This window comes from Fulmarus glacialis, unplaced genomic scaffold (assembly GCF_000690835.1).
Source record: "Fulmarus glacialis isolate BGI_N327 unplaced genomic scaffold, ASM69083v1 scaffold6811, whole genome shotgun sequence".
Lineage (NCBI taxonomy): Eukaryota > Metazoa > Chordata > Aves > Procellariiformes > Procellariidae > Fulmarus > Fulmarus glacialis.
This window is the reverse complement of record NW_009190778.1, coordinates 47450-74566: the sequence shown is the minus strand read 5'-3', so window position 1 is coordinate 74566 and position 27117 is coordinate 47450. Positions and strand designations below refer to the sequence as shown.

The window sequence follows — 27117 nt, the reverse complement described above, 5'->3', positions numbered from 1 at the left end:
CCTGTTGAGTATCTACACAGGGAGGAGTTTTGTTAGCAGTGAGTTCTTCAGAAGTCCTACTATTGTTTATAAGAGGCTTCTGAGGAAAATCAGAGTATTTTGGAGAGGAACCGTGTTCAGCCAAGGGTTTGCTTAATGAAACAGATGTGAGTAGTCCATCCTTATGTTCAAACAGGGAACAGTGTTATATAAGTCTTTTTTTTCTGTTGAAATAAAAGATTAAAGGTGACTAGAGACCCTCACGTAAATGGTGTGGTGTATTTGAGACTCCAAAGTCTCAAATGATTAAATGCAGTATAAATGGTGAAAGAGAAATCTAGTTTTAATAACAAGTGTCTGTTAATACCTGGTGCATTTCAGTAATTGATTCAGGCATGAGGGCCTGATACTGCTCTTTTGGCGGGGGGGGTGGGGAGTGGGTTGTGTATTCTGGAACTGGGGAAGGCAAAAAGTGGAAGTAATCACCTACTTAGTGGAAATACAGAACACAGGTCAAAATGTGAATGGGCCCAGATAAAATCTGCCTGCTTTAGGATAAACTGAAAGGATAGAGTGAGATTCAGCAATTGTAAAATTGAATGCTTTCCAGTGTGTGTCTGTATCTCTCTGTTTACCCACTTGCCAAGCTGTTGACCAAACCTGCTTTTTTTTTTTTGTGATGTGACCAAACCCATTCATTATTCAGTAACAGCAAGGGGTTTTTTGATTAAAATAAAATAAACTATTTTTATTTCCCCCAACATGAGAGGGGTTGAATGTGACAAGATAGACCTGTGATCCAGCACTACCAGGGAGTGAGCTGTGGTCTGAAAGAACAGTCCAAAAGATGCACAGCTTGCATTCATCCTGCCTCAAAGATACCCCTTGGAAAGTGTCAGAGACTGGGCTAGATAAATTCTATGATTCTATGTTGTTTATGATCAGTAAGATTCATGTGTGGACCTGGTGTTTCTTTTCTTAGGGCTGATGAGTAACTTACTTGTGATTTAAATGGAGGTGGGCATCTAATCCATTAGAAACTTAACCTCTGAAGGGTTATCCAAGCTCCACTTCAAACTGTAGAAGTTGAGGGCTGCAGAAAACAGACGATTCATGTTTGTCAATTTAATGACTGCACCTCTGTGCTCGTGGAATGTAACAAATACATTTCTAGATCTGTATTGGGGTCTTTACTGGGGGGAATCTGAGAGAGGATTGCTGGACTTTGAGCAAAGGTGGAACTTTATTGTGAAAATGTAGCAATATCAGATTTGAAGTGTGTTTAGCCACCTTCAACATGGCAAAAGTCTTACCTTAGTCCAACTATTTTGACTGTTTTGTTTTTTTTTTTTTTTTGTTAAACCAAGAAAGGCTTTTCACCCTAATTTGATCTGATCTGAAATATTTGGTGTTATATGGATGCAGTACACGGATCAAATAAGAGAAACAGTTTTCATTAAGAAAGTTCGAAATAGGCTTTATTCTAGACGTTTGTTTAGAGATCAAAGCTGTGCTACTACTAAAATCACCACTGTCTTGTTAACTGGAAGACTTTTGCCTTTTGAGATACTGGCATATTACAGTGACTTGCTCATTTTCTTTCTTCACCATCTAAAGATTCAGAGTGGGAAGGAATATATGGTATGTGAAATGTACAGATGTGTTGTGCTTTTGAGTAAGTTGGATAAACTGTCTGAATTTTGTGCATGTAATTGAATTATTAATATTCTATTTCTCTGAGGTTTTGCATGATTTAAATATTTTTTCTAATCTAGTAGGCTTTTAGATTAGAAAAAGTCTAGTCTAATCCTGCTCTTAGTCAAATTAACTTCCATACTTCGAAAGTGCGTCAAATGTACCAGCTTTGTATTGTTTGGTGCTTTTTCAGTTGGATCTTGCTGTGAAGAACGGTTTCATTGTCGTAACACTTAAATTGATGCTTTTAGGTATCAGACAGCTAAGTTTTCTTACCAGATCTGAACACTAAGCTTTTGGAATTCTTTGGCAAAGATGATTCTGAGATTTTAACTTTTCCTCAGTGGGGATGGGGAGTGGGAAGAGACGAGACAAAAAGGTACAAGTTTTAATTTGTGAAGTATTAAAATTGGCCAGGGTACTCATCAATCTCTTAAGTTGTCTGCATACTTATATATATCTATATATATGACTGTCTATATATATCTCGGAGGTCATTGTTAATAGCCAGTGCTTTATGACCGTACTGTAAACAACATGATTTTCTCAAAGTCCTGGATATTTTTTTTTTAACTGTACTTCTCCTTTCTATTTTACTTCTGCCATATCTTATTTTTCATGCAAGTTGGAATCTTCTGCAAGATAAAATCCCCTTTGTTCTCCTGTTCCAATATGGGGATGTTCCTTGTTAAAAACTTTTTTCCATTCAGTAATGTTTTCAGGACTTCTTATTATATTAGTGTTTGGAGTAGCCTCAGCCAAAGAAGGAAAGTAAGGAGGGTTTGGGCAGGAGAAAAGCAGCAGTGCTTTATTGACAGTCCTACGTAATGCCTGAATTGAGATGGAATTTAGCCTGTACCAAGAGAAGATCCTACTCTTTTTTTTTTTTTTTTTAAACATGTATGCTTCCTTCATCCATCAATGTCAAAATAATCGCGTTCAGCCTTTGCAGTGGGGTGCAGAAGCTTACACTGGGCTTTGTGCTATTGCTGGCGGTCGGCTTAGAGCTGGCTGTGTGGTACTGCGGTCCGAACTGGGGAGCTGGTACCCCTTACAGGGGATAAGGGGTCTGTTGTGGGACAGCTAGTAAGACTTGTTTGTTGACAGTACATTGAAGCAAGTTTTTGTTTTGGTTGTCTTGAGGTTTGTGCTAGAGTTGATAAATAAAGATCTTGCATAGCAATATTGCAGGTAAGCTAGTTATGTGGGTCTGTGATATTAATCAGGTACAGGAAAAAAAAAGAACACTAGCCCAAACTACAGGCTGCTTAAAGCTAGTATCTGGTACATATTGCTGTTGACCCAAATGTTTTACACAGAATGTATCTTCTTTTGAGTGTGGTATAGTATTTTTTCTGTGTTCTGCTTCATTCATGTGCATGCTTTCTCTCTCTAAACAGATGGCTACTGGTATGATTCTTTCTTTGTGCTGCCTGTGTAAGAGGGGAGTGTAGATGTTAACCTTGTGAAATGAAGCAGTTACTACGCTTGCAAGTTTGAGTTTATCAAAATGTAACTCTTCTCCCTAAGTGCATCAGGAGAGTGAGGAAGGAGTGAGGAGGTAGAAAAGCCTGTGTTTCTTGCTTGTATCTCCTGCAGGAAGACTCTATTAATAGTTTATTAAAAAAACTAAATTACACAGACTTGGGTTTTAAGTTTGCATTTTTGATTGTTTTCTGCATTTGTCAGTCATGTAGCTTCCTTAGCACATGATGATAAAACCAGAATTTAGAAGTGTTCAGAACAGAGTTGAGTATTAAGTGAACGCTTCATAGTGTGCAGAAGATCAGATCTGAATCTCACCGCTCAGAGTTCAATTTTTTTTGATGTTCTGTAACTTAATGGCGAAGTGCAGTGGCAGTAACTAGTGCCAGCCACTGAGCTTCATACTAGACAGACTGGTAAATCAGGTTGGTAGTCTGAATGTGTAGCCACCCCTTCTGGGGCTGATTGGAAGTGTACTGTGAGATGTAATGTAATTATATTGGCAGCAGGGCTGCTTGCTACCTGTTTATATAAGAGATGCTTAAACTGTCTACTTCGTGCACTGTGACGAGTGTCTCGGGACACGTGAGAGGAATTAATTGAGCTCTTGTTGGCAGACCTACAATACATTGTTCTTCTATCAGTTTTATAATGGTATTAAATATTTGGGGTTTTTAAAGTGTCAGAAGCAACAGATTATACTGAGTCATTGATACTCACCTTGGACAAAATATTACTATTTTATATTTAGGTAGTAATTACAATAAACAAGTTTCTAGGAAAAGAAATTATAATATCGTATATGCGTAGCGTAAATGGTCAAATTCTGCTTATTTCTAGAAAGTCAAGCTAGTTTTCACCAGATTAATGAAAAATAAAATTATGTAAAGTATACTACCACTCATCTTTGATTCTACATAAGGAAGCAAGTGGGTTGTTGTGGTTTTTTTTTTTTTTTTGCAATGGGGCATGAGCACCTTCATGGCAAAGTATTTACAAAGTATTTTCTGCCTTTTTAAAGACCTTATTTTGAAAGCTAAGAAATTTGAAAGAATTTAAATCTCTTGATTTAAAACAAGCTGTAGTACATTAAGCATCTTGCACAAAAACGGAGTTTATATTCTTTGTGAATATGAAGTATTTAAATACTTGAGGATTCAACACATACTAGGGAACTTTAAAAAAAAAATTATTGCGTTGCACAAATTTATCCTCATTGTAGCCATGAAGAAAATACTTGCTGTGGGAACAAAAGGCACAGTGCAGTTCTGTAACAACTTTTTTCCCTGTGTAGCAAAGCATTCTCTCTAAAACAGTAATTACTAACTTGTCATTTAGCCATCACCTTTTGCTCAAATTCTGTACAGCTTCTTAAAACTTTTTGAAAAATAGAGCTGAAAGAAATCTCATTAGATCTAGCTTTCTGTCCTTCTCTTCCTTCTCCCCAGGCAAATTCAGCTGTGCTTGTGCCATTCCTGACAGGTGGCTTTAAGAACTGGTTAGACAAAACTATCTCCAGTACTGGAAGCTCCACAGCATGCTGAGCCAATTGCAGTCCTTAGGATGCGAAGGTTTTTCTGACTGTCAGTCCTCAGTGTTACATGCTGAAATATATAACTTGGGGGCAAAGGGGGCATTAAGCTGCTATGGAAGAGCTTCAGGAGGGAAGGAAGAAGGTTGTCCTAGTAAAGCCATTGGTTGCTTTGGGTGCTTGTTTTATGTATCATATCCAAGCTCAGTGTTCCCTTTTTCAAAGCAGCCATCCTTAGAACCCACTTGCAGACTGTTATCTTCCTCAGTTCTAAACATTTTTTTTTTTCTTTTTTAGGCTAAATAACATCAAATCTTTCTCTGCCCTTAACTCATGTTATTTAGACTTTCATCTGTTCTTGTTCTCCTCTGGAGTCTCTGTGCATGATCTCTCTTCATAGCTTGTTGCCCCAAATTAGTCATATTACTCAAGTTGAGCTCTGTTGATGCATGGAGAGTAGGAGTGTTATTTCATCTGTCCTGCAAGCTGTGCTTTTGTTTGTGCATCTCAGTTTGTTGTCTGCCTTTTGCAGGAGAAATGTTGGTTTACAAGTTGAATTTTACTTCCAATCTATCTTTTCTGAAGAATTGTTACCTGAACAAATTATTCCTCTGTGTGTGCAGTTGATTATTCCTCTGTGTGTGCAGCTGATTATTCCTGTGTGCATATATATATATATTTGCTGACACTCCTCTTTGGATATGTCCTTTAAAAACTTCTTGAATCTGAATCGTTATAAAGGGTAAATCTTTGCTTTCAAAGAGTAACTTTTGAGTAACAGAGGAAGGCCACAGTGAGCAAAAATATTCTAACCAACCTGGCCTGACTTCCAGTTGGCTTTGCCTTGTATTGCCAAAACCAAGCAAACAGAATGTTTTGGAAGTCTCTATAGGGAAAGGAGCATGTAGGAAGATTTAATAATGTAAAGAGAAGAAACTTGCAATGTGGCTGTGCTTTTGGCTATTAGTCTTCTCTTATAGTGAGCGCACCCAGTGCCTGATGTTCCTAGACTGTAGAGACAGAGTAAGAAGTAGAACAATTTTATTTTAGTCTTTATGCAGATAAAAGCAAAGACCTGGAGAGAAATAATGGAAGAAGTTTGCTTTAGTAAAATCTTAGTTGGCCAGACTTTTCCATACTTGCTATTTGAAGCAACACCATCCAGAAGCTATCCATTGGATTAATGCTTGTTACAATTTTTTTGCATTGGGCTCCAAAACAGCTCAGTAAAACTTGTGCTTTGTGGTGCCACGTGTTGTATTCTGTGACCTCTGATGGACAAAAACTCCATCTGAAGAAGAGCTTCAGAGACATGGACCTAGGTGAAACTGCATCTCTTGATGCACCTGTGTCCTCTTCCCTTTTCGTTTTTGAACTTTAGGAGGATGCCACAATATAAAAAGATGTGATGGTATGAGTCCCCTGGACTGTTCTTGTAGAGGGCTGGTTTTTTCTAATGCATTAACAGTAGATGGGTGTGTTCTTTCTTTAAGTTGGGTCATGGTAAAATAAATTTCTTATTTTCTTTCTGAAGACTGTAGCATCCTGATCTTTGGTTGTTTTGTACTCTGTAATCTACTGTGGCATTCCTAGAGGTCTTATTTTCAGGATGTTTTGTTATGCAGCGTCTGTGTAATGGCAGTACACTGAATGCTGTGGATCTTCTTAGGTAGAGGAGAGGTTTTATGAACAGTTTCTCAAATGTTCAGATTGAAACATGAATTTGTACACTAGTCTGTGCTATACACCGTTAGGGTGGTGATCTTATTTTCAGAGGCTGACCAAAACAAAACTCGAGTATTTTGGCTTGCTTTGCCATACGTAATTGGCATTATGGGGGCTAAAAGTCCATGGGCTTCTCAGTTAAGTCGATGATGTTATTGGCCCTCAAAGTTTACTCTTAGTTCTTGGCTTGAAAATGTAGAAATATTTTCAAACTTTTTTCCCAGCTAGTCACTGAGCACTGTACTGAGCCACAGCCATTTTCTGATTCAGGAAAGCAATTACAGCCCATTTGGACTCCGTTCTCCACTGAATGCAAGAAATTTGGAGAAAAGAGTTCAAGTGGGATGTTCGCCTATAAATAGCATTCAAAGGTCATTTGAGTTCTCCCTGCATCTCTATTGTGCATGGTCATATCCTGGTGTTGGTCTCCATAGGGGTATGATACTTTTCCTCCATAAGCCTTACTCAAAAAGCAGAAAGTAATTCCACTCTTTTCTCCTTCTACCACAAAATAGGTGAGAGTTTCTGTAAAGTAACTTGTTTTCAAAGGTCAGAAGCCCTAAAGTAGATGAGACTTAAAATACTTGGCTTGGTTAGAATGCTAGAAGTCAAGAATAGGAATTGTATGCACCTTCTTCAGCATGAATAAATTTTTTCTTCTCTTGATGTTTCTGAGGGATTTGTGGGGTTTTTCTTTACTCCTTTACCCTCCCAGAGTGGACAGTACTATTTCCACGTTCCTCCTTTCCGTGTTTCAGTAGCAGTCTTAGCTCTTTGAGGTATATCTTTCAAATTCTTGGAGAAAAGCAGTTGTTAGACTTGAAATGAGGAAATATTAGTTTTCCTCTCTGATAAGGCATGAAAGGAAGAACCAGGAATTGAAGAATAACTGCCTACTGTTAGCCTCGGTATTTTTCTGTAAAATAATGAAATAAACCTTGTAAACTTTTCCATATTTGATGGCACGAAGTAAATAATTTATTTTGAAGCTCTCCTTACAAAGCTCATGATTTCTGCTTCTGGATCATTTACAAAGTTGCTGTCTTTATAGTTGTATGGGTAAATATTGTAAGCACTACAATCTGAACTTAAATAAAATAAATTCCTCAAGAGTGACTTGGGGTTTTAATACTACTTTGTATAAGCAGCCAGAAGCAATCTGATTCTTTTTTCTCAGTCTGTAGCCTGGATGCTTCCTTGAAATACAGAAGTGTCAGAGCTGATGTCCAAAGCTCTGATTTGGAGCCTAGCTCCTTTGATTCTTGCTGGGGCACTTGGTAGATGATACCAATTCTTGCATGTTTGTTTAGCACCATATACTGTCATTACGATCCAGTTGAGTGTGCTGGTATGTATGTGTTGCCTCATGCCTCATTTGACCGGGCGTGAGCAGGTGACTGCCTGTCTCTAGGGGAGATGTGCTGAGTCTGCCATTTGAGCCTGTGTCCATTTAAAAGCTAAACAAAGCCAGGCAAAAAATTCAGCTTGTGGCTGAAGTTTTCCCTTTGCTAATCACAGTAGTACTGTCAAGCGTGATACAACCAGAAGAGCATTTGTTTTAAGTGCATAAATGTACTTGAATACTTGCTGGTGCTGTGGCCCTGGAAAAGGTGTTGCAGGAGGAGGTAGCGAGGGAGAGAAAAGAAGACCAGCAATGGAAAAGGCATCAGGCACCCAAGTAATTCGCTGTGATTTTGCTGCCATGGCAGATCTTTCTGGGTGTGTATTGCTGGCTTTTATCTGTGTTAAGGGCGAAAAAAACCCTAAAAAACCCCTGACTTTGTCATTGAAAAATGAAGTGATAAGCTCCTATTTAACTGTAATATACAGTACCTCCCATTTAATCCTAGAGAAGCACCAAAACAAGTTCATGTCCAGAGTAATGTAGATATTTATAAACTAGTGCTTAATCCCATCCTTCTCGTTTACAATTTGGATTAAAGTTAGCATTGTTTTGAATATTCCTCTCAAGTGCAAGACCATACATTTTCTTACAATCAAAAACATGTTAGAAAGGAGGCCTTAGCTGCCGTGGGTAAAAGTGCCTTTTTTAATTAACACCCCCCCCCCAAAAAAAAAAAAAAACACAAAACAAAACAAAAAAAACCAAAACAGAACAAACCCCAACAGTTTACTGGAGCTGGTAGAATTAGCTGTTACTCTGTGACTTGCTTAATAAAAATACCTGAGTTACTGTCAGATCTTGTTGTACAATACTGCACTAACTATAACTAGCTCATATACTGAGGGAAGACAGGCAGGGTGCGGAGACTTTTCTATAGGATGCAGAATTTTTTTTCTAAATATTCCAGTATAGATGCCTGGTAGACATTAGATCTTCACAGACTGAGAAAATCTGGAAAAAGAGTAGTTTGTGCTGTGGGGATCATCCCTGGATTGACATGTGCCTTACAACAGTTGTAGTTACTGGGTTGCAACTGTCCCAGGGTTAGAGCAATTTCTTGATGAATAATTGTTTTGTCTGACCCTTTCTTATTGCAGTTCTTCCCTAGCAGTCCCTATGGAATGTCAGTCAGGCTTTTAGTTTGGTTTTTTTTTCTGATGGGCTGGTCTTCTACCTTTGCTCTTAACTCACAATGAGTAAACAGAAGCTTTCTCCTCTGTCCAAGGCCAAATTCAAATGTCTGTACTTGCATTTGATGTATCTTGCAAGCCAAAATACAGATAGTTTGAACAAACCTCTTTTGTAGGAATCTCTATTGCCACACATTGAAAAGATCTAGTTTAGCTTCATCTCTTTTGCCCTACACTTTTTTTTTTTTTTTAAAAAGCCAGGTTCCTTGAAGAAACTAAACTTCTTTTTTCCAGTACAAAATCTTGGGGCTGAGGAAGATGCTCCTTTCTCCCCTCCTTTCTGTCTTACCTCTCCATCTTGTTGCCTCTTGAATACACTAGCTGAGCAGATGCTTCGGCCAACAGGGATGCTCTGGAGTCAAAGATGAGATAAACTAGCAGTTACATGTTGATTGAAGCCTAGCTGTTAGTGGTAGGTAGAGAGTAGGAACTTCAGTCCAGGGGTTCATATGTGTAATAGCTTTCAGTGCCTACTAAGTAGTTTTTGCCATGATTTTTTGTAGTATTTCATAGGTGTGGGGAATGTACTCACTAGGTTTTGGACCAAGGTGTAATTCTTCCAAAGATACTTCAAAACAAAAAACAAACAAAAAGCACACAAAAAAAAGGAAAAGAGGAGAATGAGTGAACACTTCAGACCAATCTAGACAAGTTCAGCATTAATGTCTGTTCTGTTCATAATTGTGTTAAATTTTTACTTCTCTGCTAGAGAAAATATGAACACTTTCTTGTACTTGAATATAATTCTTCAAGCTTTGTGTTGAACTACAAGCCCTCTCATGTTCTCCCCTGAGCTTTAGTTTGCTTTGTTTAAAGCAATTCAGCCATTGAATTGCTGTTTAAATGATGACTGCGACAGAACTGGCTTTTTTTTTTTTCACTCATTGCTTTTGTCCTAATTGTAGCTGCTTCTTTAAAGCACAAGGTAATCCAAAAGGCAGATATCTCTCCCAGACGCTTATCTGCAGTGAGATAGGTGAAAAAGCCATTTGCTGATGACGAAGTACATCTGTAACTGTGACGCAGGAGTAATTCATGATGCTTCCATATTAACTACGTGTAGTATGTATGGGATCAAAGTGCATTTGGTTGAGTGATCAGCATGATTTTGTGCACATACATGATGAATGTGTCTGAAGGTCTGGTTCCTGTAAGGAATCAGCAGTGTTGAGGATTGTATCTGGGAACTTGTCACCTTGTAGTAAGGCAAATGTTTCTTTGCTAGAGATTTAATAGAAACAAAATTTTGAAAAATGGAAAGGTTGGGTTTCTTTATAAAGATACTTGATTAGGAAACATCAAAATTTGGATGTTCTGAATGAGTGGACAGGGGGAAAGTGTGTGAGGTGGTTTAGTGGCTATTTGCTGTCACCATCAGGCAGGAATCTTCTGTTCCTGGCTGCACAGTTTTCTCTCCTCTTGCCAGTTCTGGTGGTGGCTAGAAAGACCCTTTGCTGGTCAAATTAATCTTCTTGTGCTGGTAGAAAGCTCCCTTTTCTTTTCCCAACTGTGAGTGCAGTGGGGTTGGTGGGAGTGCCTAGGGAAACCCAGGGAGAGGAGGAGTACTGAGTCATCTTTCTCGCAGTGGCCAAATATTAAATCTGCACAGAAGAGCTCATGTTGTTTAGAAAAGCTTTAGAAAAGGTAACTCAATTTTCATACAATGAGGGAAAATGGATGCCTAGTGAAAGCTTGAAAAAATGAGTTATGCTGTAGCAAAGTATGTCATGCTCAGGAATTTAAATAAGATGCAGAGTATGAGGAGATAGTTATGGATAACTTTTCTGGTATTATTCTTTCCTATTTGAACTCTTATATTTTATATGGTAACAAAACTCTGTCACAAGGCTTAAACCAATTGTTTATTTTAGCATTTTAAGTTAAAATGTGTGGTATTCCATATCTGTCAAACATCTGTATTCTTTCTTGCATCCTGAAAACAAAGGAAATGGGTGGATTGGGTTGGTGGAGAGGAATTAGATGAAACTGCAGACTACTTGGGGAGATTGGGATTTTGCTAGAACCATCTGTAAGTCTATGTAGAGCTGGTTTTTCGTTGCTGAATTTGTTTACGGGGCTTCCAAGCTTTAGTAAAAGTGGAAGTTGCTGGCTAATACCGTGAATTACCTGGGTAGGTAACCTGGTATTGAAGTAACATGAGACTAAACTGAAATCTAATGGGGAAACTCTCAAAAGAAATGTAAATGTTAATGAGTATTGACTAGTTAAACAAGAATTCATGTTTGTGCTGAAGTACAGAAAATTAGTTTTCGGATTTTGAGATATCTGAGCACACTGATGTAAAAGCAGATGATCCCAAAAAGGAACCCTTGTCATCAAAATGTTACCAAAATAACAGTAGGAACTAATTGTAGCTGGAGAAGTACTTCCTAGCTTTTGATTCCTGGCTTTTGATTCTGAAAAAAGAAAATCTCGCTGCTACAGTTGCCACACTGGAAAGCAGAGAGAAATGTCATCGAGATTTCTGGCTCCTGTTCTGACAACTACGTTGAAATATATGTAAATGCAAATATAATATTAAGAGTTTGCAGCGTCAAGCAAGTGAAAAACTAGAAGCTGGAATTAAGTGTATTTTTCTCCAATGACGTGTATGTTGTGATGGCCTTTCAGTTTTTTCAGACATCCCCTTTCACTTGTGTATATTGCTCAAGTGGGCGAGTTCCTATTATTTTTAGGAGCGGAGATTTGTGAAGAAAGGGATATTTTGAGGTTAAGACCATGAAAGAAAACCCAGGAGAATAAAATTATATTTCTGCTTTTGCCAGAAAATGCTTAGCAGATGATCAGAACATGATTTTTCAGATAACATTGACAATGTCGTTTTTGGGCGTGATGGTTTGCTGTCGGGAATCTGATTTGTAGAAATTGAAAACTCGGCTGCTCTGGAACTCTTCGGGAACTCTGATGGTGACATATGAAATACTGTAAAATGCTAATTACTCAAAAAAACCCCCACCAAACCCCCAAGCTGTGCCATGCACTTGGTCATACAGGGGAAAAAATACAGTTTTATAGTGAAAGTTTGTATCAAATGTATATAAAAGGATAAATTCTTGTGTTCAGCATAGTTACAACAGGGATGTTAAGGGTACAGTAAGTTTTCAGTGCACTGGAGCCAAGATCAGACTATAATTTTGATATTCAGTGGTGAAGATTACAAAGGCGTGTACTTGACTTTGAAAAGACTGAAAGTCTCAACGTAGTTTTTTTTAGTGTTTCAGAAAACAAAGCTAAAATAAACCCTATGATATCGAATCTCTGCTACTCCCTGCCTGGGACTAATAGTGTTAGAATGACCAGTTGAAAAATGGAGAAGCATTCTGGTTACTACTTTTCTCAAAAAGAGACTCTAGGCTATACCTACACTAAAATGTCTTTTAAGTGAGAAATTTCAAAGGACCAAACACGTTTTTCAGGGAGATTTAGCTAAGCAAAAAATACCAATTTTTTGTGAGGGAAAGGTAGAACTTCTATGGGGTTTAGTTAGTTGTGGTCTAAATAGTTCCCCATTACTTAATAAAAGTGTTTATTCTGTGTGGTTGCTATCAAGAGATGTTCTTGTTTTGTCTTTCCCAACGGGTTTTCTCTCCTAAGGGATTTGGAATTTGCCACCTTCCTCCTCTCCTTTCCCAGTCAAACCAAATTTTTCTATTTTTACAAGCCTTTTGCCATCTTGAGGGCATGTTTCAGATATGCCAGGATTTTAAATAGTAGCGCTGCCATTAATTGTCTGATCCTTTTGGGTCTGAAGTTAGGCACAACATCAGGTTTCCTTTGCACAATAATGAATGCTTTCTTCTGCCACCCCTGTCAGTTCTGGTGTCACATTAAGGCAGTAGAACTATTTGCAGGAGAATTCTTTTATTGTGATTTGGAAGATGGCAAAGGCTTACTCAAGGAGTTAAGCTGAGCCTTTCTGCTGTCAGATTGGCACCAAGTGCCTAAGCTACAGTGAGCTGATCATCCTCTTTGCTGGTACTGTCCATGGGCAAGACTATTCTTTCTTCTCTACAGGTACTCTGCTTGGGAAAGTTTGAAGTTTTTCTGTAGCTGTATGGGGTTTCCAGGCATATGGTGGGAGTTACTGGATTGAATAACTGTACAGTGTAGGCTGAGGAAGACCAGCTCTTCTAGAAAGAGCTAGACCTACTGCAGATACCTTTTGCAATTACTCTGCACTATGTGGCCACAGCCCTTCTCTGAGATATCTGATGGGCCCACTGGCTAGGCACAGTTGCTCAAATGCATTCCAAAAGCGCCAAATTTAGTTAACGCACATGATCCAGCTCTGATGTACCTGAGTAATAGACATGACTTCCCTGAAGCAGGGGTTATCCTGTGTGAAGATGCTTGAAGCTTTTGCCTGGATAGAGGTATGGCAGTGCTAATTACAGGGTTTGACTGCTGTGGAGCAGCCTTTTGATATGGATTAGTTTAGAAATGCTGTTACTATGCTGCAAATACATCGCTGTGAAGGACTGAAGCATCAGGAAGGCTCATGGCTAGCTTTGGCTGCACACATGAGGTGATCAGGTGATACCTCTGCATGATTTTTTGCCTGTATGTTTTGTTTGGAGGCATTCCACGAGACAGTAACAGCTTAGTCTGTTCTAAATGGTTTCTGGAGTGAGATTTTTTGAGTATAACAGTGGTGATCTGCTCACCCACTATGTCATGTCGGAAGGATGCTTCATTTACCTTATGGCATGATCTGTTTCCAGCAGAAGTGCTGAACTTTTTTAATCTCAGAAAGGTGTTGGGAAAACTTAAAACTTTAAATCTAGTTCTGTATGAAAGAATCCCTTCTAGGCGGTATGTTTTGCGGTGCGGAAATAAACATGACCTCTTGCTGAAGTCTCTTATAGTTTGAGTTCTGCCCCCCAAAATCTGGCACTTACAAGTGGGGAGGGAATAGCCAACAGAAGACTCAGCACTTGTCCGAAGATTTTTATATTTTAACTAGAAGCTGGCATCTTATTGATGCATGATTTTGAGCTATTATGACTTTGGGGCAGGAGGGGATATGTGTTTAGATATTTATTCATTGGATTTTATCTTAGAAAGGGATTTGGGGGCAGAAGACAAGCTCTGTTTTTGATATATTACACTGGCTTTGTAGTACCCTGAACTTTCACACTTTGATAGGTTTACCGCTAAAACCAACAGAAAACAGCCAAGGAACCGAACCTGGATGGCAACAAGTAAACTGAGTAAACTTCAGGGTTACCATTTCAATCTGGGAATGTCATTGAGTTGAAATCTGGTATATACAGCAGAATACAATTAGAAGGGACATTCTCCTACTCTGGGTTTTCTGTTTGGTTTTATAAGGTGATAAATCATCTGCTGAGGAAGCTATCAAGCTGCAGCCTGCTCAGGCAAGCTGACCGTGCTGTACAAGGGGAATTACTTGCATTGTGAAAATCACGGAGCTAGCCAGCGCAGTAGGTGTGGTCTTGAAGCACCGTGGTGGCCGCACGGATCTCAAGTGCTGCTTCCCAGGGAATGGCACTGCCTTTAGAGAGGTTGATTTTTAATCGGCTCGGTAATAAAGAACGATATTAGCCTTCCAGAAATGTTACTGGGTGACACTAGAAAAGATTCAAAAACTTTTCAAGGTGCTGTTGTAGAGCCTTTAGAGGTCTGTATTTGTTGGAAAGGAAAAATCTTTCAGTTATGATATATGGCTAGTTGTAAGACAAATCACTCAGGTACCTTATTTTGCCATAGTAAAAAGGGGGCTGTAAGGATCACAAAAATTAGATTTGTAAACTCAACATATATGCCATTTAGTCAACTTGAATAATCCAGCCGTGCTGTGTTTAAGAGAGCGTTGTGAATTTTGGCAAGAAGTTTAGTAATGGTCAACGAAGTTACAATTTAAGCACATGGGAAGTGTATAGAATGAATCAGAGAAGGCAGGTATAGAATTATATTTTTTCTTGCTACTGGCTGCTGAAGATGGGCTAGGGAACTAGCTTAGTCTGAATGAGGATTGATCAGGCCTTTGAAAACGTGACCAATATGTGTCACCATGATTTTGTCATCTTTGATTTTATTCACATCTGTCTTTTGGGAATAACCCTTTCTCTTAAATAGGGGTTAAGGTTTCCTATCTCTGAGTCTGAGTATTATACAGTGTAGAAAGACTGATTTAGGAAGAATCCGGAGCAGGAAGGGGGACCCAACCAATTTAGTCCATATTTTCTTGTTCAAAATAATTATTGGTGTTTAAAGAGATTCATATTATCTATGAAATTGCATGCTTATTTAAGCGCTAATGGGTAATCTCATACATAATGGCACAGTAATGTGTGATAATCTGTTATGTAGTGATTAGAAAGGGTATTGCCAAGTGTCTTAGATATCTAACTGCTTTAATGAAGAAATTTGCTTTAAAGGCCAAATGGCTTACCCAAAAATCCCAATGGTGTAGCTCAGTCTATACTCTGACTTAAAACAGTTATTTTCCTTACACAGCAAGTAAACTTCCCCTTGTAACTCTAATGTTCTTTAGCTTAGTGTGTATTACATTTTTTTTTAACAACATTATCTTAAAGTTTTTAAAAGCACATGAATTTTAGAAAGATGACTAGACTAGAATGAATTATTAGCTCTTCTAATTACAAAGAACACTACTCAATGTGTGGTTTCTTCCTTGAGGACTTTAGTCTGAGCAATGATCGTACAATAAAACACATTTAAATATTTAAAATATATTCAAAAAATTGTAAATATATGATATCCCTCATTCTGATGTTGTAAATTAGATATCTTGATGCAAAAATAGTGAAACTTGAAAATGTGCTTGGCTTTGGACTGTTTTTTACAAGAAAACATAGAGCCAGCACAATCCACTCTGACTTTACATGGGCTGAAGTAATTTTTGTTGCATCCTTGCTGAAATCTCTTTTGCAAGACTAAAGTCTGTCTGTCTTTCCATTGCTGTGTGGTCAGCAGGACCCAGGTTTTTGGTGGGGTTTTTTTTTTTGGGTAGCTGGGGTCTATTAGAAGACTGGTGAGACAAAACTGTCTTCAGTGTTGCTGTGCCCGTGTCTTTCTAACCGGCAGTGGCCGTGCTGGGAGCATCGTGCAGTGGTTGAAGCCTGACCTGGAGCAGAGCGGGCACTGGTCTGGCAATGAGTGTGCTCTTGGCGTTTGTGCTGTGCTTGCCAATTCCAGTTGCTTCACCACCTGGCTGCTAACTTAAGTTACTTGTTCAAGGCAACTAGAATTTTGCAAACCTTGCTTAGGCATTAAACATGGGCAGCAGGTTAGAGCTGATTTGGCGTTTTCCTGGGTTTGCCAGAAGATCAGTGTGGGTCTTGGTGAGTGTGCTGACAGCACTATACTTTGGTTTACTGGCTCTGAAAATGATGTAATATGAACCTAGTGTTTGGGAAAGTATTTTGACATCATGAGAGAGGAGTGAAGTGCACACTTTTTTGTTAGTTAGAAAATCACCTTCTGTTAACATACACAAAGCAGGAAGTTAGGACATTGCAGAGAACAGCAGCCTGCTGTTCGGTAGATGACCGGTATCATCTCTGCTTGCTTCCGCCACTGCTAGAATTTACAGAAAATAGTAGGTGGTAACTTTCTGCGGATGCTGCACTGCTTCTAGGTATTACCAGAAATAAACTTGTAACATGTGGATTAAAAGGTCCTGAGAAATCTCTTTTCTTTAGGAAATCTTCCCTTAGGTTCTACTCTTAACATGCCTGAACTGAATTCCTCTGATGTGTTGTTAGGGGAGCCACACCTGTGTTGAGAATTTGAGTTAAGCCACCTGAGACCTTACAGAACAGGGTATGCTTAGTCCTGCTTCTTGCTTTCTTGTCTTGTGGTAGCACCTGTGTGATGTGCTAGAATTAATACTTTTCTGGTAGAGTTACTGCTTGTTGCACAAGACTGTAGCAGTTCCTTTTGATAGTCTAGAACTTCCCGATTCCTCTGAATGGGGATTCTAATAAAGAAGCTAAAACACAGTCCCCTCTCTCCTTCCCTGAACCCTCTTCACCTTGTTTGAGGTACTACTTGTATGCCATGCTGATTAAAGCAGGTTCTTGACATTACCATTAAAAAAAAAAAAGACACATTTCTGGGCCATGATTCTCATTTCATTCTTCTTTTGGGCTTTTAAAGCTGTCTGCATTTCTATTAAAACCTGCCTTTGGGGGGCAAGTGATGTAAGACCTTAAGGAAACAGAGGATCCCTTTAAGCTTCTAGGACCAGCAGATGATTCCATGTGAGCTGAAGTTGAGTTAGACTTTGTGATGAACATGAGATCATAAATTGGACACGTTAGCAGGTGAATGGCCTCAAGTGTGTGTTAGAACATACGGTGTGCTGGAACTGACCTGGAAGGAGCATAATTACCACTGACTCTGCAGTTTTTTGTGAGGATTATTGGATGTTACCTCTTATGCTTAGATATGTTGATCTCTTTGGAACAATCTCCTTTGATGTTCGAAGCATATGTTGACCAGTTGTGTTTGTATGAGGGACTTAACTGTGGGCTCCATACCAGAGTAATTTCTTTTTAAGGTATTTCAAATGGTGATAATTATGAGCTACTAGCTAGAAACTACACTTAAGTATTTTCTTTATCTTTGGTATGAACTTTATCCAGTAGGGAGGGTAGAGTGCCATAGTAGCGTCAGAGGGAAAAAAAAAATCATCTGCTCCAGACTCAACCTAGTTATATAGTAGTCAGTTGTACTGGACATTCCATCTCTGTTAAACTGTTGACTTGTTTAAACGGATGGAAATAGCCTTTTCAGATGCAGCCTGAATCTGTGTACCATAGAATTGGTGGTTTGTGGCCCAGTAGAAGGACTAATCTGCTTGCAGATCCTGGAATTCAGAACGATTTTCTTGGCATACTTTTCTCTCACATTTAGAGATCTGTGTGTTGATGTGTTGGATGGGTTGGAGCTAGGTCATCTATTTCCAGTCAGGGGAGCCTATAGAAGCATAAAATGGTTTTTGGGTTGGAAGTGACCTTCAGAAATCATCCAGTCCAACCCCCCTGCCATGGGCAGGGACATCTCCCACTAGATCAGGTTGCTCAAAACCCTGTCCAACCTGACCTTGAACACTTCCAGGGATGGGGCATCTACCACTTCTCTGGGCATCCCAGGGATGGTTAAGAGATCTCTTTTCAGTTGTTCGATAATGCTGCTCGTCTTGTCCCTGCCAGGGTTCGTGAACACTCTGGCACATGGCTTCAGCAGACAGTGCTCAGCTAAAGAACTACCCCACAAAGGCAGACTGAAGGTGTGTCTAGCTCCCTGTGCCCTGCAGTGGGCTAGCTGCGGACACTTGAGGGAAAAGCAGTAAGATCACAGTATAGGTGATATTCTCTCCTCTCTCTATCCTTCCAGTAGTCTCTCATTCGGGAATGTCCTTCTTAGTATTACTGTAAAGCCTATGCCTTCTATGAAGCTATCTGATCTATTTTTAAATTCACTTTTTTGGCCTTTACATGGCAGCTCATGTTGTATGGAAGTACTTCCTTTTGGTTTGCTTATGAACATGCTCTTAATAATTTTAGTGGCAAGCTGTACCTTTGCCTTGAGTAACCATCACCATCTCCATATGGTTAAAGAGTGTAAACTGTTCTCAATAAAAAACAGTCTGCAGTCTCATATTCTCATCATCATGAAAAGATGGTGTTATACAACCTCTGTGGTGGCTTGTATTCCTGAAAATGTGCCATTGCCCTGCAGCAAGCACAGAATGTCAAACACTGGGTTTCAGTTCAGGTAGTGTCAGATCAGTAATCAGTAACATGGTAGTGAGACTGTAATAATGTGAGAAGTTGTGATCACTTGTGTGCAAGAAGGATGAATTCGAGCAAATGTGGAGAATGGTCTTGAGGATGCTTTCAGTATTCATTGGATGGGAGGAGACAAGAAGAGTTCTAGTCCAGCACCTGCGTGTAGATCAGATTGTTGCTGTCCCTGTGTGCATGAGGTGTCTTAAACACCTGAGGGAGTGACATGAGGAAATGGTTATGAAGTGAATGCAAAAACAATTAAATTAGAGATTAAAAGATAAGTGAGCATTACAGCAGTAAGATTCTGACAGAGTCATCCTAAATCACAGCGAAGTAAAAACTGAGCAATTATTTAGATGGTACTGTAAACCTGCAAAAGGGAAATAAATGAATGGATATCTGCAGTGATAATTCTTCTAGTCTATCTCCTTTTTACTCCATTCAGCCTAACAAATGTCTGCTCTGATGCCTTCTGTGGCTGTTGATTAGTTTTGGCATGTGCAGTATAAAAAAAAAAGTAGGAAATTAACAGCTGGGGATGGCACCTCGGTTGAGCCCTAGCTGGTGAGGTAAATAAAAGGCATCTTCAGCTTACCCTCCGAAAGTCCTTGGTGTGGTTATAGCACCTTTTTTGGAACACAGTAGGAAACTGTAGTGAGCTGTCAGTGTGCTTTTACCAGCTGGAAGGAAGAGCCAGTGACCTGTGGTTGGTAAGTCCTCCAGGAGACCACCAGCCATGAAAACAGATACTTTGGAGCAGGAGCTCTGCAGTGGTTGAAGTTCCTTTGCCTTTACAGGACACAGGACTTAGATCTGTGGTGTGACTTCTCTTGCCTTCAGAAATCCCAGATATGAATGCTTCAACAAGCAAACTTTGAAAATGGAGAGAATAGTCAAGTATAGGTTCTGCTTGTCTAGGTAAGCTGTCTGATCTACTACCTTAGTGATTTGAAGTGATTGAGATACCCAGTTTAGTTTCAGATAGCCAGGTCATTTTGTGTTTTGCTGTTTTTTGGTTGCTTGTGGTTTTTTTTTTTCTTTCCCCCTTCCCCCATTTTTTGTTCGTGTTTTTTGATGGTTTTGTTTGTTCGTTTGTTTTGTTTTTGGGGTTTTTTGTTTTGTTTTGGAGTTTTTTTTGACTGGGCTTTTTATTTCCCACTTCGTTTGCCAGCAGTAGAGCTGTTTACCAGCTCCTTCATGAGACCCTTTTAAGTGGAAGGAAACGGCTCCTTGTAAGCTAAATCTACTCTTTTTAGCCTTTGCTCAGGGGTCATTGTTCTAAATCCTGTGGATTTATCTCGGGTACTTTTTCACTTTGCTTACCATAGTGTTCAGCTTTGGTTGCAGTGGTTCTAGATGAGGCCTCAGTGCTGAATTGTGAAGACTTAATTCCCTTTCTTTCCTTAGTGAACTTTTACGTTCTCTGCAAGCTAGTGTAAGCCAGCACTGCCACCAGAAATAGCTAGTGTAAATGTCTGTGTATTTACTCTGTGAGCTGTCCTGGGGAAGCAGATCTATGTAAAAACTATCACTTTCTCTGTGTGTTTGGTACTAAGTCGAATCCCTGGTGCAGTTTCGCAGTGACTATCCCCTGCTGTCCAACCTGCCGCAACTGCAGAGCCGACATCCCCTTTTAAACCAACAACAAATTCAGCTTACGTTAATATGTGAGGTGTGAGCTGTGGTGTTTGAGGCTTGTTATTTATAGTCTCACTATATTTAACAGCAGTGGCTAGAAAGGTTACGGCCTCAACAGTTTGGAGGTGGAAGGGGGCATGTGGCCGGTAGCCTCTTCCAGTACTTGGAGTCAAGAGTCCGTGGCCTTACGTTTCTCTGCTCTGATTGCTCTGCAGTGCACTAGACAGTCTTCAAAAACCACTGGTGTGGACAGATCTAGTTGTAATTTCTCATTTTATTGCACAGTGGGCAATTTATTGTGAATTGCTTTTCATAGCCTCTTGACAGTGCTGAGGTGATCCAGAGGTAGGATGTTGGAGCCAGGGAGGTAGTGTGCTTGGATCTGACCAAGTATCTTAAGCAGCTCATCTCAACTTTCATAGCCCATGCTCAGTTTCAGTCGGCCAAGTAAACTTCTGCACCCCATCTTAAGCGTCTGCCTTGATGACAGGATAGGGACTCTTCATTTCCAGCAACACTGAGTTTGAATACTGTAAGCCAACACTTAACAGCACTGCAGCAGTGATATAGGGTAATATAACAGAGTGTGCCTGGCGCATGCTGGCCTAAATTGTTTTCAGGGTGGAGAAATTTGGTAAGTAGTGATTCCTACATTAATGAGAAACAAATTGGATGCTCTCAAACTAGGGAGATACATTGTCTGAAGACAATGTTCAAAACTTTCAAAGTATGGTTTCAGTATTTTTTCTGTAATAGTTACAAGCTGGGTTGTGGGAGACATGGTGTAAATCAATCTTGCAGAGATATGCACATACAAAATAGCAAATCTTCTGAGGTATAAGATGTGTTATTTTCAGAGGTTTATATCTAATTTGACCCTGTTTACAGCTAAGGAATTGAAAAGTTACTGATTCATCACTGGTGAAGGTAGCTATATAAACCAGTAACTGTTAGCTTTTTGTAGCATGTGAAATTGATTTTTTGGTGTTGGGGGGGGAAGGGATACGTTTGCATACGTCAAATAGGCTGTGCTCAAGGCTGTGAGAACTACATGCAGTAAAACCTGTGTGGAGTAAAACTACACAGCTGTACCATAATTTTGTATCAGCCATGTAAACGAGTGGGATAAATACCTGCTTATGGTGCTGTTATGTATTGGCCTTCTGCCTTAGTCTTGCAGAAAAGAAACTGTTTTTAAAAAAGAAGCTGTTAAAAAAGTTCCTTGAGTAAGCATTTCTACTGTGTAATGTTAGTGTAGAGGGGAGGGGGCATTGATTTTAAGTATACTTAAAATACTTGAAATTTTGTTTCATAATTTTTGTGCGTGTTGCTAGAGCTGTGCAGTTTAGAATGTTGAATTATTGGGAATTTAAGCTAATAACTTTTAAAAATTTTTTCCTACTCTTAAAAAAGAAAATATATATTAGAGATAAGTCCACTTCATTTTGGGTGGAGTTGGGTGGGAAAGGGATAATAACTTTACATTTTAAATTGGAAAATTCTTCACATTCAGAAAGTATTAAACCAAGCCTGTGGAATACCTGTTTCCCAAACTTCTGGTTTTGGGCTTGACCCCTAGACTTATCCTTATTCCCCCGAGATATTTTTTTTTTTATTTTATTTATTTTTTTTTTAATTCTTTAGAGGTATGAGTTGGGAATTTGGGACAGGTAATGAAGCTGCCAGTTGAAAAATACTTTTCTTACTGCCATATTATAGTTAATTAAATGTTCAGGTCTTAGGCAAATGTTAACAGTTACTTTTAAGTAGCTGATTCTCTGGCATGTTTGCAAATGATTTTTAACTAATAGTGCATGTGGCTGAAATCTAAAATAGTGTCTTTGCATTTCTTTTGTGTGACTTTCATACTAACCTGACTGATGAACGAACGTACACTGAAGGAATTGGTAAATTGTCCACTGCCGATGGTAAAGCCTTCGCAGATCCTGAGGTTCTCCGAAGACTGACGTCCTCTGTCAGCTGTGCACTGGATGAAGCTGCTGCTGCATTGACGCGGATGAGAGCAGAGAACAATCACAATGCAGGACAAGTGGACAAGTATGTATTGATCGCTTCCCATCCCCAGTTTCCCAGCTATAGCATGTAAATTTGTATTTGTAATTTCAAATTCAATTTTATAGTTAGTATGGTAATGTATCTGCTTTACTACTAGCAGAAGCAAAGTTATTGAATCTGAAGGTGTAACTACCCTAAGATCCCATCAGATCCTACACTTCAAAGTGTAAGAGAAAAATACAAAAAACTGTTATTTTCTAACCTGCTGCTTTTTCTGTGTACTAGACAGTTGATTTCTTTTTCAAAAACGGGTTAAATTCTTAGCTGTAGAAAAGTTGGTGATAGTTCTCTAATTACTGCCTCAGCATACTTTGTTGGAAACTAATGAATCTAGTTCATTGTATTAAAAGTTGGAAGAGAATAGTAATACTTACAGGGCAGCGATTTGCCCCAGGATCTTGCTCAGGAACTTAGGGGAAAATGAAACTATATTATCTGATAACTTTTTGTAACTGATAATTAACGAGGACGGCATTTAACTCCCATGGTGACAGAACTGAGGATTTGTCCTATGTCGTCAAAAGCTTTCTTCTACATTGGTAATTCCAAAGCATCTTTAGGGGTCCTGAAATATTTTCTACTCTGGTGATGCAGATAGTTCCTAAACTGTTGGGATGGTGTGACTGCATATTGTGTTGAACTTCAGATCTAGGATCAAAAATTGAAAGTCTTAAGTTTCCTTTCATATGCATGTCCTCTTGAAATTCAGACTTGGGATTTGCAAAACAAAGTGCTTACGGTAAGGACAGTAGTCTTGAGTCATTGCTCAAAATATAAGTACAAATGTAGAACAAATATAGTTTCATTTCTTAACTGGAGCTAACGAAATTACTTGTGGATCAAAACATGCGGAGATGAAAATATGCTGGGGGAAGCATGCTTGAACATAAAAAGGAAGCATACAAGAGGTGGAAGCAGGCCAGGTGGCCCATGGGGAATATAGAGACAATGTTCCAGCATACAGGGACATGGTTAGGAAAGCCAAAGCCCACCAAAGTTGAATCTGGCAAAGGGCATGAAAGGCAACAAGATATACTAGTGTGAGTATATCATCTGCAAATGGAAGATGAGGGAAGATGTGGGCCTGCCTCAGAATATGGCAGGGGAGGTGGTGATGGGGACACAGAAGAGGAAGAGGTAGTGAATGCTGCCTTTGCCTTGGGCTTTACTGGTGAGATTTGCTTTCAGGAATCCCGAGCCCCTGAGATGAGTCTGGAGAAAGGAGGGCTTGCCCTTGGTTGGTATCAGGTCAGGGAGCATTTAAACAGGTTGGACATAGTCCAGCGGACAAGTTCATGGGACCTGATAGGATGCACCCATGAGTACTGAAGGAGCTGGCTGATGTCACTGCGAGGCTAGTCTCAATTTATTTGAAAGGTCATGGGGAATGACGGAGGTTCCTGAGTACTGGAAGTAAGCAAATGTCACCCCTGCTCTCAAGAAGGGCAAGAAAAAAGATCCAAGGGACTTACAGGCAGGTTAGCCTCACCGCAGTCCATGAAAAGGTGATGCAGCAAATCCTCCTGGAAGCCATTTCCTAACACAGTGAGTACAAAATGATGATGGGAAGTAGTCAGCATGGTTTTACAAAGGGGAGATCAAGCCTGACCTTACAGCCTTCTACAATGAGATGGCTATGTTGGTAGATGAGAGGAGAGCAGTGGATGCTGTTCATCTTGACTTAGCAAATCTTTTCACACTGTATCCCACAGCATCCTGTGGGACGAGCTGATGAAGTACAGACCAGTAGGTGGACAGTGAGGTGGATTGAAAACTGTCTGAACTACTAGGCTCAGAGTCCAGGTGAAGGCAAGTTGCTAGCGGCGTACTCCACGGGATGATATTGGGGCTAGTACTGTTTAACCCCTTCATCAGTTACCCACGTGATGGTACAGAGTACATCCTCAGCAAGTTTGCAGATGATACAAAACTGAAAGGAGTGGTTGATGGACCAGATGGTTTTGCTGCCATTCAGAGGAACCTTGACTGCTGGAGAAAGGGGCCAGCAAGAATCTCATGAAATTCCACGAAGGGAAGTGCAGAGTCTTGCACCTGGGGAGGAATATCTCTGTGCGTTGGTACAGATAGGGAGGGCTGAATGGCTGGAAAAAGACCTGAGTTTCGAGGTGGACAACAAGTGGAACATGAGCCAGCAATGCACTCTTGGAGCAAAGGTCAACGGCATCCTGTGCTTCATTTGGAAGAGCATCCCAGTGTCATTCTTGCCACTTCTACTAAATGCCTTGGAAATACCTCAAAGGGAACCTGACCAGGGAGCAAACTGGGAGACGTCTTGAGGTGCCTGGGTCAACTAGAATCAACTAAGAGTCTTGTTTTTAATAGCTTTTTCCCAGAGCATATTTGGTTTCACAGCAGTTCTGTATTATATGAGGTGGTTTAAGGTCATCTTCTGAGAATGATGGATCTGTTTCAGGATTTGTCTCATGGATTATGGTGTTGGGTGGCTCCCATTTCTAAAGGCTAGACTATGTGTGTGCAGAAGTGCATAAATCCCCACCCTCTCCTCACAGCTGAACACGGGAACCCGAGCTGTAAATGCCCAGTTACGTGTGGGTTGCAGCAGGGCTGTTTGAGTGACTGCTTGTGCTGTAAGCACATAGCTGTCCTTACTGCCTCCCAGGAGAAGGTGGCAGATTTGATAGTGTCCTGCAGCCTTTTAGTGGGATCCCATTGCTTCAGTATATGGACTTGACTATGTAGCCAAATAATAAACTTAACCAAAATATCAGTTATTTTACTTAAAATACTTGGTGATTACAATGCAAATGTAAGTGATCAGATACTGGATATTCTCTTCAGGTCAGATCTCAGCTTTTATCTAGCAGCTGCTAGCACAGTTTATTTCATTTTGGGGTATATGGCAAATGAGTTCCTTTTAAAATAGAGACTTACCAGAGTTTAACCATTACAGTCTTTGAACAATTGAAAATTGAAACTTGTATGCTTTCCTGAGGGAACTTTGTGCTCAGATGGATACTTTCTTCATTGTGAGTGAATTTCTTGAGTGAACTATCTTTTACAGAAGAAAAGTAGACATTTGAGGCTTTCAATCTGAGTATACTAGCTTTTGTTTCAAGAAACAAGCTTCCATATTTTGCAAATAAAATATACTGATAGGAATGCATCACATACAGTCCTCTAGTGTTTATAACAGAAGGCTCTTCTTCCCTTCCCCCTCCCACCAGGGCATTAACTGTAGTTTGGTTCCAAGTGGCTGAGGGACCATGATTCCTTGCATATAATTTCTAAATAGAATTATATCATCAGTTGGAGAAGTGTAACTGAATTGGTACTGAGCATGACTTGCTCTTGTTTACACTTGCGTTTAGTAGTGCATTAACAGTTGTCTTTGCTGTTAGACTTCTTTTTTGTACAGAAAAAGATTTAAAGGACAGGTGACTTGGTTTGAAATAAATTGAAGCTCAGCTCACCTATTTCAAGATTTGTTTAGTGTACTTTCCTAGGTCTTGGGGGAAATAGCTATTCTCTCTACTTCAGAGGTAATGATGGTTAAAGTAGTGATTATAGAATTCTGAGTTTCCAAGAACCTGGGGTTTGTCTTGTCTTTTCCTTCTAACTCTTAGCTTGTAATTACCTCTTAAGGCTTTTTTTTAAGGATGAGTTAGTAGTGTTCCATGTAGGATTTCTGCTGTTATTGCTCTTTAAAAAATGTGCAGTTCAATTGGCTGATTTCATCCATCTGAAAACTTCTGTAATATGCTTTTAATAGTGCATGAAAGGAAACATAGTAAACTTCTGTGAGGCTCCTCTCCTTTCTTCCTTTAAGATGTCATTAGGTAAGGTAAGTTTTTTTTCTTCTTGGAAATGGCTGCTTAAATTAAGAAACTGGTGTTTTCAATTAAAAGAAAAAAGCTTTGGGCTAGGGCAGAGAAGGAAATCGTCCTACTACAGGAGAGACAACAGTCAGAAGTTTGTCTTATTGCAGTATTCAGTATTAGCGGTCTCTGTGATACTAGGCTGTTCACGTTTTGGCTTTATCTCTACTAGAAATTTGCCTGGTACCTATAGTCAGTAATTTGTTGTGGTCATAGCCTCTCTGCATCTGGCATTCCACCGAAGTGTGAATAGCATCAGTGAGGTTTACTTCTGTATCTTGCAAACACCACAAATTACCTGGTTTTGAGCACTCTTCTCTGCATCTAGTCTATATGAGAGCTTATGTGAGTTAGCAACTGATGAGAACAAGAGCTAATTTAGACATAAGCAAGGTCTTTATCTCTGTTTCATTTATGGAAATAATATGTGTGTGTGTGTGTATATATATATATACTTTTTCTTTAAAAAAAAAAATATCTGTAAGGTATATTTTCTAGTAAGGCTTAGTACTAGTGTCATGAGTCTTTACTTAAAGACTTCTTCCTTGCATAGGAAAGCTACCCACCTATTGCAGATTTATTTTTGCTTATTCTGTGGTAACTGATTTTCCAGTCGCAGTTTGGCAGAAGCTTGCTCAGATGGGGATGTAAATGCTGTCCGGAAGCTGTTGGATGAAGGAAGAAGCGTAAATGAACATACTGAAGAAGGGGAGAGTCTCCTTTGCTTGGCCTG

The 27117-nt window shown here is 39.5% G+C and overlaps 1 protein-coding gene across 1 annotated transcript in view; it reads left to right on the top strand.

Annotated features, from left to right (window-relative positions):
• The window catches only part of LOC104083054 (ankyrin repeat and KH domain-containing protein 1-like), a gene marked incomplete at its 5' end in the record, with an annotated part of 78381 nt that overhangs the window by 4005 nt on the left and 47259 nt on the right, over positions 1 to 27117 (top strand). Inside the window, 2 exon segments of the mRNA XM_009586415.1 lie at positions 22353 to 22509; positions 26998 to 27117. The exon segment at positions 26998 to 27117 is cut by the window's right edge and continues 58 nt beyond it. Of these exon segments, the coding sequence (XP_009584710.1) occupies positions 22353 to 22509; positions 26998 to 27117 (277 nt within the window).